This window comes from Muscardinus avellanarius (assembly GCF_963383645.1).
Source record: "Muscardinus avellanarius genome assembly, chromosome: 9".
Taxonomy (NCBI): Eukaryota; Metazoa; Chordata; class Mammalia; order Rodentia; family Gliridae; genus Muscardinus; species Muscardinus avellanarius.
Window position 1 is genome coordinate 39,466,700 of NC_137795.1, and position 19,571 is coordinate 39,486,270.

Sequence of the window (19,571 nt, forward strand, 5' to 3'; positions counted from 1 at the left end):
GCCTTTTGATAGTGCTAGGTCAAGGACAGGTCTTGGTTCTTCTCGCTCTTTCTGCTACTGCCATCTACAAATACTTAATTCCTTGAACTGGAATTTGATTCCCTCTCTTGATCATCAGCACATGCAGAAATAACCTGCTTTCCAGTGGGGTCAGAGTGCAGATTATTCAGCTGGCACTGGAAACTCACATGTTAGAAATATGCGCTCTCCTTCCTCGCTGGCCAGAGTTGAGCCTGGTTAACATCTCTTTCCATTGTTCTCCACTTACGGAATTTAGAAAGCCTATTTGTTTCTTTTCAGTACCATGTATAGTTTTAGCCCATTTTTTCTAAGTATGCCCCCTCATTATTTGAGCATCTATCTTGTTTTCATAAAAAACTATTATTGGTCCCCATACTTGGGAGGCTGGGACAGGAAGATCACAGGCTTGAGGCCAGCCTCAGAAATGTAGGGAGACAACTTAGCGAGACTCTGTTTCAAAATAAAAGATAAAATAGGGATGGGTGTAGAACTTGGACATAGAATGCCCTTGGATTTGAACTACAGTACCAAAAAATTATCTATTTATTTACATAAAAATTGTTCTTAGCTTTTATAATAAATCTTTGGTTGATAATAGATCTTGAAGCAATTTAAGATGTTGTCCCAGTGACCTTTTTATTTTACAAAAAGTAAAACTAAAGCCTAGGGAGCAAAAATGAATTTCCAAAGTCAGAGCATTGATTAAAACAAAGCTGGTATTGTGTATAAGCTGGGTCTTGTGTTGCTCTGTCCTGTGTTTTTTCTCAAGTCATAAATCGAGTACTTTAGGGAAATATTGTGTTTAGTTTCTTAAAGGTAAATGAGATTTAAATGAGCAGTTCAGAAAGCTTTTCAAAAAATGAATAAAATGCAAGTGGTCACAGTGTAGGACTTGGTGGAGCATCCTTTCTATTCAGTCATGCTGTATTTTGCTGATTCTATGGGGTTTTTTCCAATAATTCTGCTAATGTCATTGATTTTCCAGAATTTCCCAGTTTTTATTATGTTGTTTCTTTGCACATTTTTAACATTTTCCTACATTGTCACACATTTTTTTTGTGTTTTATGTTGTTTTCAAATTTTTCATTTCTTAGCTTTGGGTAACAGAAATATTTTATAACCATTTTCCTTCCACTTAAAAATACTGTCATAATCCTTGAACTTGCTAACTTGCTACAACTTATTTCTTATGGCATATCTGAGAGTTTATTTAAATTTCTTCTTCTTTTCAAGGCTGTGTTTCTGAGCTCTTTCCCAGCCGTGTACTCAGAACTGTTGAAGCTCTTTGATGTCCGAGAGGTGGCCAACTTGGTACAGGATACTCTGGGTAGCCTGCCCACCATCATGCATGTGGACGATTCCCTGCAGGCCATTAAGCTGCAGTGCATTGGCAAAACTGTGGAAAGCCAGCTTTATACCAACCCAGGTAGGATGTCACTTGTACAAAATAATGTCTCTAGAATACCATTGTTTACAGCTTTATAGTCCATGATTAGCAGAAGCAATTTGGAAAATCTGAAAATTTCTTTTTCAAAAGCATTGTAATTTGGATGGTAAACCTATTTAGTAGTCAAATATATCTCAGCTACCTGGGAGTTGGGGGCTAGAAAACCACCTGAGCCTATGAGTTCAAGACCAACTTAGCAAAATCACGAGACCCTATCTCAAAATGTAAAGGGAAAAAGGAAGAAAAGAAAAGAAGCCAGGTGTAAATCCCAATACTTGGAGGCTGAGACAGGAAGATCACAGGTTCACAGCCAGCCTTGGCAACTTAGCAAAGCCCTCCACAACTTAGTGAGACCTTGTTTCAAAATAAAAAATAAAATAGGGCTGGGGATGTAGCTCAGAGGTAGAGTGCCCCAGAGTTCAATCCCCAGTATAAGTCCCAGGACAAAGAAAGAAAGAGAGAGAGAAAGAGAGAGGAGAGAGACAGAGAGACAGAGACAGAAAGACAGAGAGAGAGAGAGAGAGAGAGAGAGAGAGAGAGAGAGAGAGAAGAGGAGAGAAGAGAAGAAGAAGAAGAAGAAGAAGAAGAAGAAGAAGAAGAAGAAGAAGAAGAAGAAGAAGAAGAAGAAGAAGAAGGAGGAGGCATGAAAGCTAATGATTAAATTTTTTTATTTTTACCACAACTAGTGGTAAGATAGGGCACATGTTTTTTCTTATTCTAGATTTCTTACTTTACGTTCAATAAAAATTTAACATTTTTTTTCAGCAAGCTTTACAATCACCCAATATGTTCATCTTTGTTTATCTCTTATTTTTCAAAGTTTTCAATCGATCTGTGTTCTGACTAAAACTGTATAAAAGTTTCATGTACTGTTATTTTTTATCTCAACAGCAAGTAATCAGTCACTAAATTGATCTTGTCATAATATCTATTATTAAATCTCATTGCCTTTTAGTTTCTTCTGGAAGGAAATAATAGACTAAGTGCCTAACTCATGTTAAAGTTTACTTAGAGAAGTTTCCGTTAGCCTCACCAAGTAAAAATCTTTTAAAAGTAGATTCTACTAAGAATTATATTTTATTATGAATACATACATATATATATATATATATATATATATATATATCTGAAATAAGAGTTCAAACACATTAAGCAAACAATTTTTTTTGTTTGAGACAGGAGAAGTGCAGGTTAGAGACCATCCTTAGCAATTAAGTGAGATTCTCAGCAATCTAGTGAGAACTAGTTTCAAAATAAAAGTTAAAATAGGTTTGGGAGAGCAGCTCAGCAGTAGACTGTCTCTGGGTTAATCCCTAGCAGGTAGAAGGAAGATTCATAATAGGTGTCATTCAAAGTCTTCTTGTGCATATTCTCACTTTCTTCTTAGAAATTTTCAGATTAGTAGAGATTTCAGTCTTTATATTTTATGCCATTATTACATAATTATAAAAATAAATTATACTATATTTTATCTTTCAAAAACTTTTTTGTCCTTTAATAATAGCATTTGGTTGCATGTCATTCTTTGGGGTGCTTTTTAAAATTAACATTATAATTTTATATTTTTCCACACCACTAGATAGCACTCTTAGTTCAATTTTTTACTGTTGTGTAATATTCTACTGAATCAAAATGTCATAATTTATTGTTTTCTCCTGTTGATAGACTTTCAGCATTTTTCTAATGTCTTTATTTTTTTTCTGAAATCAATAATGCTTTCATCAATATAAAAGAAAATTCTATCTTGATTTTTTTTCTCATGGGAAAAAAAAAACTCACCATAGAAAAAATATTTTTCTGTAGTGATTTTCAAGTTCTTCCCCTCGGAGCTCTATAGCAGTAGTGATCAGGGTCTCTTACAGGGTTGGGAGTGGGAGTGTGGAGAAGATGGAGGTTCCCACCAGGTACCCCAGCATAACTCAGTCCCCAACTCTGCTTTCTAAACTAAGTAAAGTGCATTCCTCTCCAAGAGTAATTGGTCACTTCTGCCATATTTCTCCCTCAATAACCAGATAATGCTTTATTAGGTTAAAGTCTTAGACTCAAAGAGCAATTCAGGCCATGAAAACAATTTCAAATGCAAGCAACTCATTTGAAGGAAGTTTGTTCCCTGTCTGCCTTTGAGAGATGTGCTGTTTGTGGACCCATTTCTTTTTGATTCCTGACACTCAGTTGAAGTAGAGAAACCAAGATGAGAGAAATTATAAACAGAAGAAACCATTGCAATCCAGAAACAGAAATACTGGCTCTTTGTGAGAGCTGATGAGTATTCACTGGGTCAAGGGAGAGAGGGCTCATGAGATGCAGGAGGTGGAGATCCATACGATCTGTGCTGAGGGCTGGGAGGAGAGGCTCAGAGTCTAGGCTGGGGGCGTGGTGACCGTGACAGTGTGGCGTGGAGGAGGACAAGGAGACAGGGAAGCCCTGCCCACTGTGTTCTATGGGGCGCTCCCCTTGGAGAATAATGTGGTGAAGCAAAAGTGGCCCACAGTCAACATTGAGGAGAAATTTCTCTGCAGCCCCAGCAGGATGGGGTTTGGTTTCACATTCACTGAGTCACTATTGAAGAAAACGGACACTGTGGTGTGTTAAAGGCACAACGCATTAGAAAGGAGCCTATCTGCTGGGCGTGGTAGCGCACGCTTATAATACCTGCGCTTGGGAGGCGGAGACAGGAGGATTGCGCAGGTTCGAAGCCAGCCGCGCTGGCTTGAGACTCTGTTTCCAAATAAAAATATATATTAAAAAAAATAGGTCTGGGAGTGGAACCTGGAGGAAGAAGGGTTCCATGCCTGATACCACCAGAAAAAAAAAAAAAAAAAAAAAGAAAAGAAAAGAAAAGAAAGGAGCCTATCTGCATGGAAAAAAAACAGGAAGTGTTCTGGGAATCTCCCAAGGCTCGGGTTGTTTAAATCATAATGGGTTGTACAGTAGTGTTAGGAAACGGAAAGGTGCTTCTAGATTAACAACATTGGATTTAGGAGACAGGCAGGTTCGGGTTTTATCTGTGTTGCCCCGATGAAAGAGAAGATTTAAGAGGGAAAATAAAATGTGCAATGCAAATAACTGACCCCACCTGCGTAAAAGGAAAAATAAGAGAGATGATATCTTGGAATGTAGTTAGGCAGATTCCATCCAAGTGGATAGAGAAGAAGTAGAAGAGGGACAATATAATTAAACTGTAAGGCATGGTCAGGATGTCAAGAACCATAGCACATGAGGTCCCAGTATTACTCCGCTCAAAAGAATGGGTAAAAGGATAAAGACTAATACTTTTGAACTCTCAAATGAAGTAAAACATAATACATAAATTCTTAGAACAGAGGAAAGAAAGGATCATACTAACGTCAGCACCAAAGAGAAAAGCCAGGTTGAGGGTCACTGAGCAGCTTCACCACTGGACAGAGCAGACAGAAAACTGAACCACACCATTAGTCACACCCCAATGTCAGACTCTAGGGCATCTGAGCAAAACGGAAGGACGCAGCTAGCATTTGGAATGAAGTGGTTGATATTCAATGTCTAAATCATCTGAGGTCCAGGCAGACTTATTTAAGGCATTAAAATGAGCAACTCATATTTGCCCTTTTCTTTTCTTTCTTTCTTTTTTTTTTTTTTTGGTGGTACTGGGGTTCCTGAAAGCCCCTCTACCTCCGGGCTACACTCCCAGACCTATTTTTATATTTTTATTTGGAAACAGGGTCTCCGAAGCCAGCACGTGCGGCTGGCTTTGAACCTGCGCGATCCTCCTGTCTCTGCCTCCCAAGTGCGGGGATTACAGGCGTGCACCACCACGGCCGGCATATTTGCCTTTTTCAATCAGATTTTATTTTTCTGTTTTCTAAAGTCCAGAAAAGGAAGAGACTAAATACTTTTAGAGAATACAGCTTTCACAGTGGCAAAAAAAAAAAAAAAGACAGATGCATAGAGGTTGGGGAAGAAAGAAGAAGCATGGAGGTCTGAGTAGAGACAGGAAGTTTAGGCACAGGAGTAGTAGTCACAGATGAGGGACAGAGACTCCTAGTCTGTGAAGTACCTATTCACTAGAGCTATGGCTTGGACGTTTCCTTTATATTTGTTCCGTCACATGGTGCTTGATTTGTTTATGGGGAATCTGCAGTCATCCCTGAAGATATTTCCTCTAAGAAAAAGTTATATATGTTTCTAGTTAAACAGTGTGTCTGGGAAAACCCAGTGCAGATAATATAGGTAAACATAAAGACCTAAGTGCACTTAGCATGTGCCATTGGTGTGATGCATACTAAGGGTAGTTCTTTTCTTTCTAGAAATTAAAAGATATTCTGGGGGACTTTGTAAGAAAGTAGCCAAATGTAATATTTTCTCTTTCAGACAGAAACTCCTTAGTTGCCCTTTGCCATTTTGTGGATTTGCTAAAAGGTGTCAATAAAAAATAAAGGGTATAAGCCGGGCGTGATGGCGCATGCTTGTAATCCCAGCATTTGGGAGGCTGAGACTGGAGGATCATGGTTCGCAGACAGCCTTAGCTACTTAGTGAGGCCCTTCGCAACTCAGTGAGACCCTGTTTCAAAATAAAGAATAAAAAATTGGGCAGAGGGGTGTAGCTCGGAGGTCAAATGCCTCTGGGTTTCATCCCCAGACCCACAAAATAAATAAATAAAGGGTATAAAATAGTCGAAGGTAGAATATTAGACTAATTTTTCAAATACATTCAAGGAATTAATGCCCCTTCCATTTTAGGCTACAATATAGATTTATCCTTTAACTTGACAACCTTAAGAATAATCTTCTAGCCGGGCATGGTGGTGCACGTTGGTTAAACCCAGTACTTGCAAGAATGAGACAGGAGGATTGCAGGCTCAAAGCCAGCCCTCAGCAACTTAGCCAAGTCCTCTGCAACTTAGTGAGACCCTGTTTCAGAATAAAAAGGAAAATAAAATAGAGCTGGGGGTATAGCTCAGAGGTAGAATGCCCTTGGATTCAATCCCCAATATCACACACAAAATAATAATAATAATAATAATATCCTACTGCAGTTGATGAGTGCCTAGTAACATTTATTCCTTAAAATCGTAATTCACATGCAGTTTAGCCTTGACTTTCATTGTACTGCAAGCGATTAAACTGCTTTCACAATTGAAAATGCCATTTGTTTAAAACTTTTCTATGTGACTGGGTGTGGGGGCCCACACCTGTAATTTCAGTACTTGGGAGGCAGAGTCAGGAAGATCTCAGGTTCACAGCTAGCCTCAGCAACTTAGTGAGGCCCTCACAACTTAGTGAGACTCTGTTTCAAAATAAAAAATAAAACAGGGCTGGGGGGTATAGATCAGAGGTAGAATGCCCCTGTGTTCAATCCTCAGTACTGAAAAAAAAAAAAAAAACTTTCCTGTGAGCTACAGCTTGGGAAGGAATAGACAAGACTCATAAAGGTGGACAAAGTTGTACAAATCAGGGCTTTTCTTTTCTCAAGAGGCAAAGCAGTGATGTAGGACCATTGGCAAAAGTACACATATCTTAGTTTTTGTTTTTTTTAAATGGAGATTCCCTTTGATTATTTACTATAAAACTTATATGGGACTTCAAGAAACCTTTTGGTTATAAACTGTTAGGGTACTATTCCCTTCAGGTGCAACTGCTTTTTCTCCATCCTTACCTTTCCCTTTACTTGTGCCCCCCCCCCGACTCTCTTTGCCAGGCTTTTCCCAAGGGCAAACCCTCAGAGGCGAAGCCCTTTCCAGGGGTCACACACAGGGTACCCCCAGCACTGGCTGATAGTTAACACTTCACAGTTGTTCAGGCTGTGTTCTGGGATTTTATTAAAGCTTTGCCCACATCATAATGTAGAGACTTTTCTAAGGTGCTGTTAGCCCACCAGGTGCTGTGTGCATATATGTCACTATCAACATGATTTACATTATGATGTGAGATTATAATGCACCAATAAAAGTACATTAAAAGTGCATTTGCGTGAAGATTCTTAATGAAACATTTAGAAAGGGGGTTGGGGAACATAGTTTCTACATATTTGCCTCCATAGGACAGTGTTTTCAGTAACAACTCTGCCTTAGCATAGACCATAAGATGTAAAAGAGGCATCACCAAACCCAGAGTTGACTATTTTAACTGATTTTGAAAGTAAATATAAAGTCTCACATGTTGGGCTGCTCAAGATTTGGTGTAGGAACTGTTCAGTATCGATTGGCAGTGGCCAGTACATTTCTAGGGAGAGGGTAGAGCCTGCATCTTTGCATTTCTGACCCTTGCTGGTCCACATTTGCACAGAATTGCAGCACAGAGGTGGGAGGCAGGGGCAGGATGATGCCCCAGGCAGATGCTGGGGAGAGGGGAGAGCGTGGTGATGGGAACAGCTGTGTTCTGTGCTGGGGTGAGCACAGCAGGAGGAGTCATTGTAAACTGGATTCTGGTCACGTGCCTCCTGCACTCTTCCTATTTAAGCTGTGTCAAATGAAGACAGAAACACCAGGCTCTTGCAGTTCACTAGTGTCCATTAGAACTCCAGATGAAGCTTGTTCATTCATTCAACAAGTAGTTCTTGTGGGCAGACCCTCCACAAATACATTATGACATATATATGTGACAAATATATTAGAAATATTATAGCAGATGAAACTGATATGGTGTTTGCCCTCAGTTGGCTTATAATCTAGCACAGAAGCAGACACTGGAAAATAGTTATGGTATGATAAAAAAAACAATGGCAGTTGTAATAGGAAGGTTTACAGGGCGCTGTGTAACAAGAAGATCAAGTAGTGTTAGGGTGCATCCTAACCAGTTAGCCTCAGCTAGTGTTCCATGGGCTGACCCAACTCTCAGATGTGTGTTGTTAGGCAAGATCTTACCTCTGAACTCCAAGTCTAAATATTTAACTTTCCTCTCAACATCTCCATATGGATGTCTCACAGGTTTTTAAACTCCACAAGTCTAACACAGAAGTCTCCAAGTATTTCCACTCTAAGCTTACACCTCTCCATCTCCACCAGTGGCGATACCATTCATCTAGAAACCTGGAGCTCATTCTTGAAACCTCTTCCCCTCTGCCCTTCCTCAGCACCTGGCTTCCTGTGTGCCTCCATCCCATCTCACATCTGGCCCCTTTTCATCTCCAGTCCAAACTGTACATGCCAGGAGCTGCCTCAATCCTTTCCATACAGGCTTCTCACACCTCCTCCCTCCTATCTGCTCCTGTAGCCATCATTGCCTTTAGAAACCTACCAGTCTGGCTCCACACTCTGGCCCCACTGGTGTGGTTGTTTTGGCATGCTCCAGAATGAATTTTTCAGGCCTGGGATCTAATCCTGCCTATTTACCTCCTTCCATTCCTTACTGCTTTTCTCTGTTTGCAGCACACCTGCTCCAGCTCCTCCTGGCCCTAGGTAATCTCCTTCAGTGCTTAGTTGAACTCTCTACTTCTTGAGAAATCTCTTGTGTGCCCTGCCCACCCCATTACCACCCTCATACTTGACTGTGTTCTGCTTCTTGGATCACTCAACACAACAGTTCACTAAATAAAGAACTGAGCATTTGTTTGTTTAGTATCCATTTTCCTCCCCTATACACACTCCCCCCAAAAAATTCCAGACCACGGGGGTTTTATGTAACCCCTGTCACAATTGTATCTCCCACTTCCATAACACTGACTGGTGTGCAATAGGTGCTTTAAGAATATTTTATGAATGAATTCTCTATGTGAGATCATGGGAAAGGGATCAGGATATAGCAGCTAAAGATACTGAAGATAACATGTGTATTTAAAATGAAAAGGTTGAGCCGGGCATGGTGGCACATGCTTGTAATCCCAGCATTTTGGAGGCTGAGACCGAAGGATTGCGGTTCGTGGACAGTCTCAGCCACTTAATGAGGCCTTCTGCAACTTAGTGAGACCCTGTTTCAAATTAAAGAATAAAAAATAGGGCAGGGGATATAGTTCGGAGGTTGAATGCCCCTGGGTTCCATCCTCAGACCCACAAAAAAAAGAGACAGAGAGAGAGAAAGAAAGAAAAAGAAGAGGGTAAATATGTGTAATTCTAGTATTTGGGAGGCTGAGATAGAAGGAGTCTTGCAGGTTCAAGGCCAGCCTCGGCAGCAACTTAGGGAGACCCTTAGCAACATAGACCCCGGAAGCAAAGCTTGTCCCTGCGTTCAATCCTGGGGGAAGAAGGAGAGAAGAAAACAAAAGGACAGTCCTACTGGAAAAGCACCTTCTGATGTAAGGATGAGCAGGTCCACAGAACAGTTGGGGTATCCGTAGGAGTCCCAGACCAGTAGAGGGCACAATTGACAAAAGTAAAAAGTCTGTTAGCTCCACAGTTGGCTGAAAGTCCCGGGGCGGGGGTGGGGGGTGGGGGGGGATCTGTAAGCCACGCAGCTCTTCCTCTCAGCCTGGGCCCTGCACTCTAGTTTTCCTTTGTGCCTCTGATGTCGTCTCCGTCTGCGATGCTCTGTACACGGATTGTGCGCTGTCTCTACTGCAGCTGCATCCGAAGGGTCTGTTTGCAGGTGTCACATCGTCTCTGACTTTGGCAGCTCACTTCCCGGCGGCTTTGGTCAGAGTTCAGGCCTTGGCAGCTCTGGTACTTGCAAAGCTCTGTGGTAGCGGATGCTCCTGGCCCCCTCATTTCCTGAGGTTGCCGTGCCCTGGGGAACTGCCTTAGTGTCCTGCTGATGGGGATCAGTGTGCAGAAAGTGACTAATGACTCTGAGAGCCTCCACAGGCCTCACCGGCTTCGCTCCTCTGTGGACAGGCCGTGTGTCTAACGCTTGTTGACAGAGGAGGGTGCAAAGGTACAGCACCCAAACTCAAAATTAAACGGAAGGAAGAAGACTACCAGCATTTCATAGCTGCTCTCCACCTTCCTTGTTCCACAACGAGGGGGACTTACTAAAGGATCTGGCTTTATCTACCCCAGTATGCACAGGCTAAACAGAATAAAATGAGAGCCACTTCTTTATATATTCCAGCGACATATAGTACAGGGTGCTTGATCTGAGAAAGAAATATGAAGGGTTCACCGGGCGTGGTGGCACACGCTTGTAATCCCCATGCTTGGGAGGCGGAGACAGGAGGATCGCGCAGATTCGAAGCCAGCCTCGCTGGTTTAAGAGGCCCTGTTTCCAAATAAAAATATAAAAAGGTCTGGGAGTATAGCCCAGAGGTAGAAGGGTTTCCAGGAACCCTAGTGCCACCAAAAAAAAAAAAAAAAAGGGGATTCAACATTCTGTTATTAAATACATGGAAGGTTAGTGTATGTTCAACTGTAGGGGATTTGGTTTTCTGGGTGTTTGTTTCTGTTTTTTAATTTTTTTTTGAGGGGATCCTACTAGATGGGGCCAGATGTCATCATTTAAATGTAAGAATTAGCATTTCAATCAGTCAGTTTGTTTGTCTTTACCCACCCACTGTAACCTGTGCACTTGCTGACATTACCCCAGAAATGGAGGAAAAGCAAATCTGCAAGCTGGATAATCACATATTCCTGTTTTTAAAATATTTTTATTGGTGCATTGTAATCATGCATCATAGTGCAGTTCAAAGTGATTTAATGTACCACACACAAATTATTTTCCTACCTTACTTCTTTTCGCAATAGGTATTTTCTTAACAGTTGGCTGCAAATTGAATTTTTAGAAATCAAATCCCACTCGCTACAGGAACATGTCAGATAAGCTTTATCTTCCATTCTAATTAAATATCACTGGACAGTGATCCTGGGCTCTTCAGCAAGTTCCTTTTGTCCAGTTATGGCTTTGTAAATATAGTTCCTAGATGGCCTTGGAATTTTGCTTTTGGGTAGGTTTTTAACTACAGGTTCAATTTATTCAATAAATGTAAGAGCTCAATAGACTATCCATTTCTTTCTTTCATTAAGAGGAATTATAATTTATTGCAAACTACTTAAAACACACAGATTTTTATAAACCAAGAATTGAACTGAACCCATCGGCAGTGTTGCACAGACAACATCTTTTAGGAAACCAAGCAGAGCAGACGAAGAGCTGGTGGGTTCCATATTTATGGATTTCAAGGTGGATTCCATATTTATGGATTCACCTACTCACTAGAATTTGGTTGCAGTCTCAGAATCAGTATTTGAGGCACTCTTGTGATCATCCACAGAAATAAACAGAACTGCAAAAGTTGAGTCGCCGATGCACACATTCTCAGCTAAGGTACAGAAAAAGGTGATGCTCTGCTCCAGTTCTATCCTGTACAGAGATGACCACAGAGTGGACTTGGAAGGAGCAGTGGAGTGCAAGAAACGCCAGTTTGGGAGCCAGTTGGCAAAGTCTGTATCCCAACTCAGGCAACTGGTAGGGACTGGACAGCCTCAGTCAAATCATTTACACCAGAACCTCATTTCTTTTTTGTGATATGGGTGTTTGATCCCATATTCTCAGTCTTAAGATAAAGTACTTCCTCTGGTCACAAAGTTTTGAAATTTTGAGATTGATTAGCTAAAACTTTGTAAAGGGTTTTGGTATATGTGGTTATAAAGGAATTTTTTTAAAGGGTATAATTTGCTTTCTCACTTTTGGGGTGGTCCACATCCTCCCAATGTGAATTTTCTACTTTCCTATATAACTCTCTGTCTTTATCTCTGAAAACAAAAATAAATAAATAGGTATAACTTCATAGGTTTTAGAGAATGAGAGGAGACACAACACATAAGAGCAGAAAATTTTACAAAGATGCATGGTATTTAAGAAAGCTGAAACACAGACATGGTGTTAGCATACAGTTAGCACAAAACCAAAAGATGAAATAATTTATATCACACCCTCAGAAGACTCCGGCTTCAGGAGGGATTACATATTGAGGATATCAGGTACCTCTGAAGATTAAGAATACCACATATATGGAAATTGGTTTAAAATCCTTCATAAGTAATAGGAGACTCTTTACCCTTTCCTACATCAATCCTTTCTTCTATTTTATCAAAAAACTCAAAACTTACATTCCTGAGAAAGTAAATGAGATACGGCCTGGATTTAGGGGTGTCAAAGTATAGGCCAATACAGCAATTTTTCTAGATCCTTTTGTAGAAAGAATACAAGTTGGGTGTGGTGATGTATGCCTGTCATCCCAGTACTTGGGAGGCTAAGACAGGGATCACAGTTTCAAGGCCAACAACTAGGTAAGATCCTATTTCAAAAACAGCACAATGAAAAGGGGTAGGGTGTAGTTTGGAGGTAGAAAGTCCTTCAGTACAATCCCCAGTGCAATTTTTTTTTTTAACTGACACCAAGAGACCCCAGATACTGGTGGAAAACTCTTAATTTCAAAGGATGAGGTTAAAATAAAGAAATAGAAAAGGGTAACTTGAAAAAATGATAATCCAGGTAGCCCCAGAAGTACCCCAAAATTATCTTGTTATCCACAGAGAAAGAATAATGCATCCATGGAACATGAATGGGAAGCTCTAAAAGAGAACAGAAGAGTAAGCAAGAATGAGTGAATAATGTTTCTTGAAAAGTATAAAGAATTTCAAGATGGCATCAGCATAGCATGACAAAAAGTATAGGGTCCTTCTCAGCCCAGGTCCTGTGGGACCACACAGGTTGTGCACCCAGGACACTGGCCTAGGAGTAGAAATCCCTTGAGAATATAATGTATGATAGCATAAGGAAGAAAATTGAATAGAAGGGTTGGAAGATAAAGTATGGAAATCACCCAGAGAAATGGACAAAGTGATGGGAAGAATATTCAGAAAAAGTAGAAGACAGTTCAAAAGATTCACAATATTAGCCAGGCGTGGTAGCGCATACTTGTAATCCTAGTACTTGAGAGGCTGAGACAGGAGGATCCAAGTTCATAGCCAGCCTCAGCTACTCAGTGAAACCCTCCAAAATTTAGTGAGACCCTGTTTTAAAATAAAGAATAAAAAATTGGGCTGGGGGCATATCTCAGAGGTACAATGGCTCTGGGTTCAATCCCCAGCACCACCAAAAAAACAAAACAAAACAAAAAACAAAAACATTCACAATTTCATTGTAAATGATGTCTCAAAGGACATATGGACAGAAATATTAAAGGTAAGGTAATAATTCTAAAATAATTCAAGGCTCAAGTTTCCAAACGGAGGGACAAATGTGTTTAGATTGAAAGGGAATGAAACGTTAAATTACAATGGATAATGATAATTTCCCAGTAGCTTTCAGAGAGAAGAGAAAAACAAAGCAAGATTCTGGTCACATCCAAAGGGTTGCAAATCAGAATGGAATCAAAACCGTATGTCCACTTAACCAGAAATTGTGATATAGCTATATTGAGAGGCTAGGGTAGAAAGGCTACATCTCATCTACCATACTAAGTACTCAGTAAATGATCTGTCTTCATGAAAATTCAGGAAGGATCAGGAAAAGCATTCAACTTAGAAATTTAGAGGCGAAGCTAACACTTGGAGGAAAAAAAAAACTAGTTCAACTAGAAGAGTCAGAGGCCTCTTGAGTGCAGGAATCATTTGTTGGGAAAGGGAGCCACTGTTTTTTAATATATATCATGTAGAGCTAGTGCCCTTATAACTACATATGCTAATAATTTAGCAATTAAAATGAAATTAAGAAGTAGCTAAGGATTCTCCCGAGATTTGCGTGGGACACTAACAGATGTGGCACTAATGATTCTGCTCTTTGCAGATTCCCGGTACATTCTTCTGCCTGTTGTGTTACATCACCTCCACATTCACTTGCAAGAGCAGAAGGACTTGATCATGTGTGCGCGTATCCTTAGCAACGTATTTTGTCTCATCAAGAAAAACAGCTCAGTAAGTAAATACAGGTCATAGTATGTAGTTCTCATCAAATGGCTTTTGGAAATAAAATTTCAAACATCTTCAAAGAAACCACACTACAGAGGAACCCTCTGAGGCTCCCTTTCATTTGCAGCAGGACTGGACATTTTGCTTTTGCTGGGAAGGAATTTTTTTTTTAACCTTGTGGGATTGCTGTAACCCTGAAAAACTCGAGTTTCCTAAACTTATATTTGAAGGAAGAACTGAACACCAAGTGAGAAAAATTAGAAAGTTGAAAGCCTCCCACATGTGTCTTTAATCTTGATATGATGAATGCTTGTGGCAAGAATAAATTGCTGCTTGCAAAGTGTAGTCGTTCGGGCCCATCCTGTGGAAGGCCACAGGATGATGATACTCAGAACTTGGTTGTGGCTCTTGGGCCTGGTCCCATGGAGATTGCAGAAGCAAAGGACAACCCCAGGACATTAGCAGTACTTGTAATACAATTATTACTCAGCCTCCAACAATAATCTCTACCTTGAAATGGCTTTGGGGATTCCTGTCAGTGAGGCTGATCTTGACAAAAGTACATTCTGTTAGGGAGTGTGGTGAAAACTGAGAAAAACAGCACGAGATGCTATTTAGTGGGATAAATCAGAGCATTCATGCTCACTGCTCAGGGGTCGGATGCGGAATTCACACAGGAAGGGTGGCCCTTTCCAGTTCTGTCAATCTGTGTCTCTTAATTAAGTATGATGAGTATATTGGTAACAGGTCACACAAAGTGGAGGGTGGCAATGAGTGCTGAGATGCCTGTATTCTCTGCATTTCTGTTATCTCTGTGCCTGTTTCCCCATTTTTGTCACTGTTATGATCAGCTCTGAAGAGATGGGATGGAAACCCCAGGAGAGATAGTGGAAAATGTGCCCCAGGAGTATAGAAACAGAATTGGCATTTGAGCGAAAAAGGCTAGAAGCTCTGCAGTCTGAAAGTATAATAAAAGGGACCCACACAGAAAGGGAGAATTCACTTTCATCCGCCCCCATGGTGCAGGCCCAGGGGTAGTCTCTAACTAGGTAGAAAAGTGGCGAGAGGGAGAGGGTATTACTTCTGCTTTGAAATTTCTGGTTTAGAATGTTGTTCCAAATTATGATCACAGTGGGTAAAAAATAAGCTAGATAGTTCTGAGCAAAACCAGAAACAAATGTCAACAGTGGTAGAGGTAATATCTTTTAATTCCTCCTCATCTATTTCAGTTTGGAAGTTGCACTCAGGTTTTGAACTTAGCTGATAAGGAATTCAGAACAGAAACAAACTCACTGGGAGAGAACCTTGGTAATTTTCTTGCAAGTGTAAGAAACTTTATCTTCAAATCATAGCCAAAAGGCTCTTTTTAACTCAATACTTTATTACAGGATTCTTTGTAAAGTCATCTTCTTGATAGAGCACATTTGGACAGAGTTTTATTTGGGGCAGATATAACAAGAACCCAAATTCACTGCCTGCAGCCAATGAGAGCAATTTTAAATTCTCTCTCAAGTCCTGGGGGCTCAGACAGTATTAATTATGCTCAAGATAAAAGGCTCTTGCTGTGGCCATTGACTTTAGGGCCTTTCTATAGCTAAGGGTATTCATCAAGGCTGATCTCCATTTCCTAATATTTACATGTAGGATTTTTTAAATCAGTTTTTTAGTAGGAATAGTCATTGGCACACCAACTAGAACTCCCGAAAATGACCTATGTGAATCCAGAAGAGTAAATGTAAGCACAGTCGGGAATCAAGGAATTATAAATATGAAGAACCAGGGAAGACTCTGAATGAAGAAGTGGCCCAGAAAGGCACACTGATGTGCCCAAGGTCCTGTGCCCTGTTAGAAGCACAGGCAACACTCTTGCTTAGCGTGCTGTGCTTGCTGTGACATCGGCCCTGCTGTTTATTTGTATCTCAGGTCTCCACCACACAGCCCAGTAGTGTACTCTTGGGCAAGCTGTTAACTTTCTGAGCTTTTGTTTTCTGTAAATCTATTGATGTAGGTGCAACCCGGGTCTCTCAGGCTCTTAAGTTCTCGGAGTCTTTGGCCCTATATTTGAAAATGGACTTTACCTCCTTTGACATTAAAGAGAGATTAATAGGCATATTGAACCATAATTTCCTGATCACATTAATTTCCCCCTCTCTCTCAAGGAGAAGTCTGTGTTGGAGGAAATAGATGTGATTGTGGCCAGCCTGCTGGACATCCTGCTGAGGACCATCCTGGAGATCACCAGCCGACCTCAGTCAGCCAGCTCCACGATGCGGCTGCAGTTCCAGGATGTCACTGTAAGCTCATAAAGCTCATGATGCAAAGAACAGGGCCTAGCCACGCTTCTTAAAGCTTCGGTTACTTTGAGAGTGGGTGGCTATAAGAATCTGGGATATCTAACCCTGGGAGAGTCCTGTGAGCATTTCAAACGTATGTGAGGTTTCTTAGATTTTACTAGAACACTAGGATATGAGGCCTGCTTGTTAAAACTCTTGCAGTAAGCAGTGTTTAATTTCAGGAAGCCAGCTCTAATATTCTGTGTGTGTGTGTGTGTGTGTGTGTGTGTGTGTGTGTGTCTAGGGATGGAACCCAGGAGCTTTTCTACCTCTGGGATATACTCCCAGACCTATTTTATACTTTATTTGGAAACGGGGTTTCACTACATTGCTGAGAACCTCACTCGGTAGCTGAGGCTGGCTTCGAACCTGTGCGATCCTCCTAGGAGTCTCAGCCCCCCAAGGGCTGGGATTACAAGTGTGCACCCACCACCACACTTGGCTCTAACTATGATATTCTTATTTCCTCCAATTTAAATTAATATGTGATTTTTTTTTTTTTTTTTTTTTTTGGTGGTACTGGGGTTCCTGGAAACCCTTCTACCTCTGGGCTACACTCCCAGACCTATTTTTATACTTTTTTTTGTTTGGAAACAGGGTCTCTTAAGCCAGCATGGCTGGCTTTAAACCTGCACGATCCTCCTGTTTCTGCCTCCCAAGCACGGGGATTACAAGCATGCGCCACCACGCCCAGCTTAATATGTGATTTCTGCCGGACGTAGTGCTGCACGCTTGTAATCCTAGCACTCAAAAGGCTAAGACAGGAGGATCACACATGTTTGAAGCCAACCTCAGCTGCTTAGTGAGGCTCTCAGCAACTTAGTGAGAGCCCGTTTCCAAATAAAGTATAAAATAGGTCTGAGAGTATAGCCCGGGGGTAGAAAAGCCACTGAGTTCCACCTCTAGTACCACAAAAAATTAATTAATTAATTAATTAATTAATATGTTATTTTATATTCATAGTCAACTTGATAACTCTTCATTTGGTTTCATCTGCCAAATTGCTTTTGGACTTTGTGCATACTAGGCAAGCACTCTGCTACAGAACTACATCCCCAACCCTTACATAGATATTTTTATGAAAACTCACCCTCAATTTACTAGAAAAAAATTAGATCTTGCCAGGCATGGTGGTGCATACTTGTAATCCCTGAGTTTGGGAGGCTGAGACAGGAGGATTTTGAAGGTTTGAAACCAGCCTCAGATACTTAGGCTCTCAGCAACTTAGTGAGACCCTGTTTCCAATTTTAAAAATATATAAGATAGGTCTGGGAATATAGCCCAGAGGTAGAAGACCCCCGGGTTCCATCCCCAGCACCACCAAAAACAATATATATATATATATATATATATATATATATATATATATATATATATATATATTTTTTTTTTTTTTTAAGAATATTCTTCCAAGCAAATCAAGTGATATAATTTAATATTGTCCTTCTTTCTTTCTTTCCTTTCTTCCTGTACTAAGGATTGAACCCAGGGCTGTTTTACCTCTGAACTACCCCTGAGCCATATTGTTTTTATTATTTTGAAACAAGGTCTCACTAACTTGCTGAGGGTCTTTGTAAATTATTGAGGCTATCCTTTCACCTTTGGTCCTCCTGCTTCAGCTTCCCAAGTACTGGAATTACAGGTGTGCACACCATGCCTAGCTCAGTAATTCCTTTTTATTGCTGAGTATTATTCCACAGTGTGGATGTACCACCTGTGTTTATCTACCCATTAAAGGTTATTGGAGCCGGGCATGGTGGCACATGCTTGTAATCCCAGCATTCGGGAGGCTGAGACCGGAGGATCGCGGTTCGCAGACAGCCTCAGCTATCTAGTGAGGCCCTCTGCAACTCAGTGAGACCTGGTTTCAAAATAAAGAATAAAATATAGGGCAGGGGGTGTAGCTCGGAGGTCGAATGCCCCTGGGTTCCATCACCAGACCCACAAAAAAAACAAAAAAGATTATTGGAGTTGTTTCCAGATTTGGGCTATTTCTAACAAAACTACTATAAATTTCTGTATAAGTTTTTATGTGAACATGAGTCTTCATTTCTGTGTTATAAATTGTCAGGGGTATAATCGCTGAATTACATGATAACTGCATCTTTAGTTGTGGTACAAAACTGTCAAGCTTTTCTATACTGGCTGTGCCCTTTTATATTCCTATATGTGCATATCAAAGATCCAGTTCTCGATACCCTCATCGTCACTAGATATTGCCCCTTTGCACAGTGTAGGATGCTTTCGGATAGGTATTAGGGCAATATCTTATTGTGGTTTTAGTTTGCATTTTTCTAATAACTAATGACACCCCATATTCTTTTCACATACTTACTTGCCACCTATATTTATCCTCTTCAGTGAAATGGGTTTTTTTCCCCCATTTTTAAAGTGAATTACCTACAACTGTTGCTTTTTACCTACAACTGTTGGCATTTCAAGAATGCCTGCTTCTGGGGTATGTGGCAGAAAGAAAACCCAGTGCCACGTCCTTCCTTAGGTCCCAAGGTTTCTGGCTCATCTATCTTCTCTCTTCACTTTTCAGAGTCTTCTATTTGTTTTATTATTTTTTTTGAAGATTTAAAGAAGTTTATTAGAAAGATAGAAATACAGAAAATAGAAATACAGCCCCATGCCAAAATGGCATGAGGGGGTGACTCGAAATGAATACACCCCTTCTATTTGTTTTATATATAATACCCAGATTTTTAATTTTGTTTAATTTTCACTGCTAGTTACTATGGCAATAGCAGCGGTCACCCTACACTACTATTGTTGCAGAACTGGTAACTAAGTTGAGGTTATAACTAGTTCTGTGGTGAGACATATGCTCTGTCTCCTCACAGTCAGTTCTCTCTGAGCCTGAGAGCCTGTCCAGCTTCCTTGTCACTTTCCCACACGCGGACAGGCTTTCTGTACTGGGAGTCTATGTGGTGATCTTCCATTGTGCACCTTTCAGTCTTTTTAGGCAAATACATTGAAAAGTGCCCTGGCTAAGTGGATGCACTGTGA

At 40.6% G+C, this 19,571-nt stretch overlaps 1 protein-coding gene across 2 annotated transcripts in view; it reads left to right on the forward strand.

The window, feature by feature from the left end:
* Nucleotides 1–19,571, forward strand: part of DOCK4 (dedicator of cytokinesis 4) — a gene marked incomplete at both ends in the record, with an annotated part of 525,693 nt that overhangs the window by 383,014 nt on the left and 123,108 nt on the right. For both annotated transcript variants that reach the window (XM_080701145.1, XM_080701146.1), the window contains 3 exons: nt 1,255–1,447; nt 14,105–14,232; nt 16,386–16,520. In XM_080701145.1, coding sequence (XP_080557271.1) covers nt 1,255–1,447; nt 14,105–14,232; nt 16,386–16,520 — 456 coding nt within the window. The remainder of the gene's footprint in view (nt 1–1,254; nt 1,448–14,104; nt 14,233–16,385; nt 16,521–19,571) is intronic.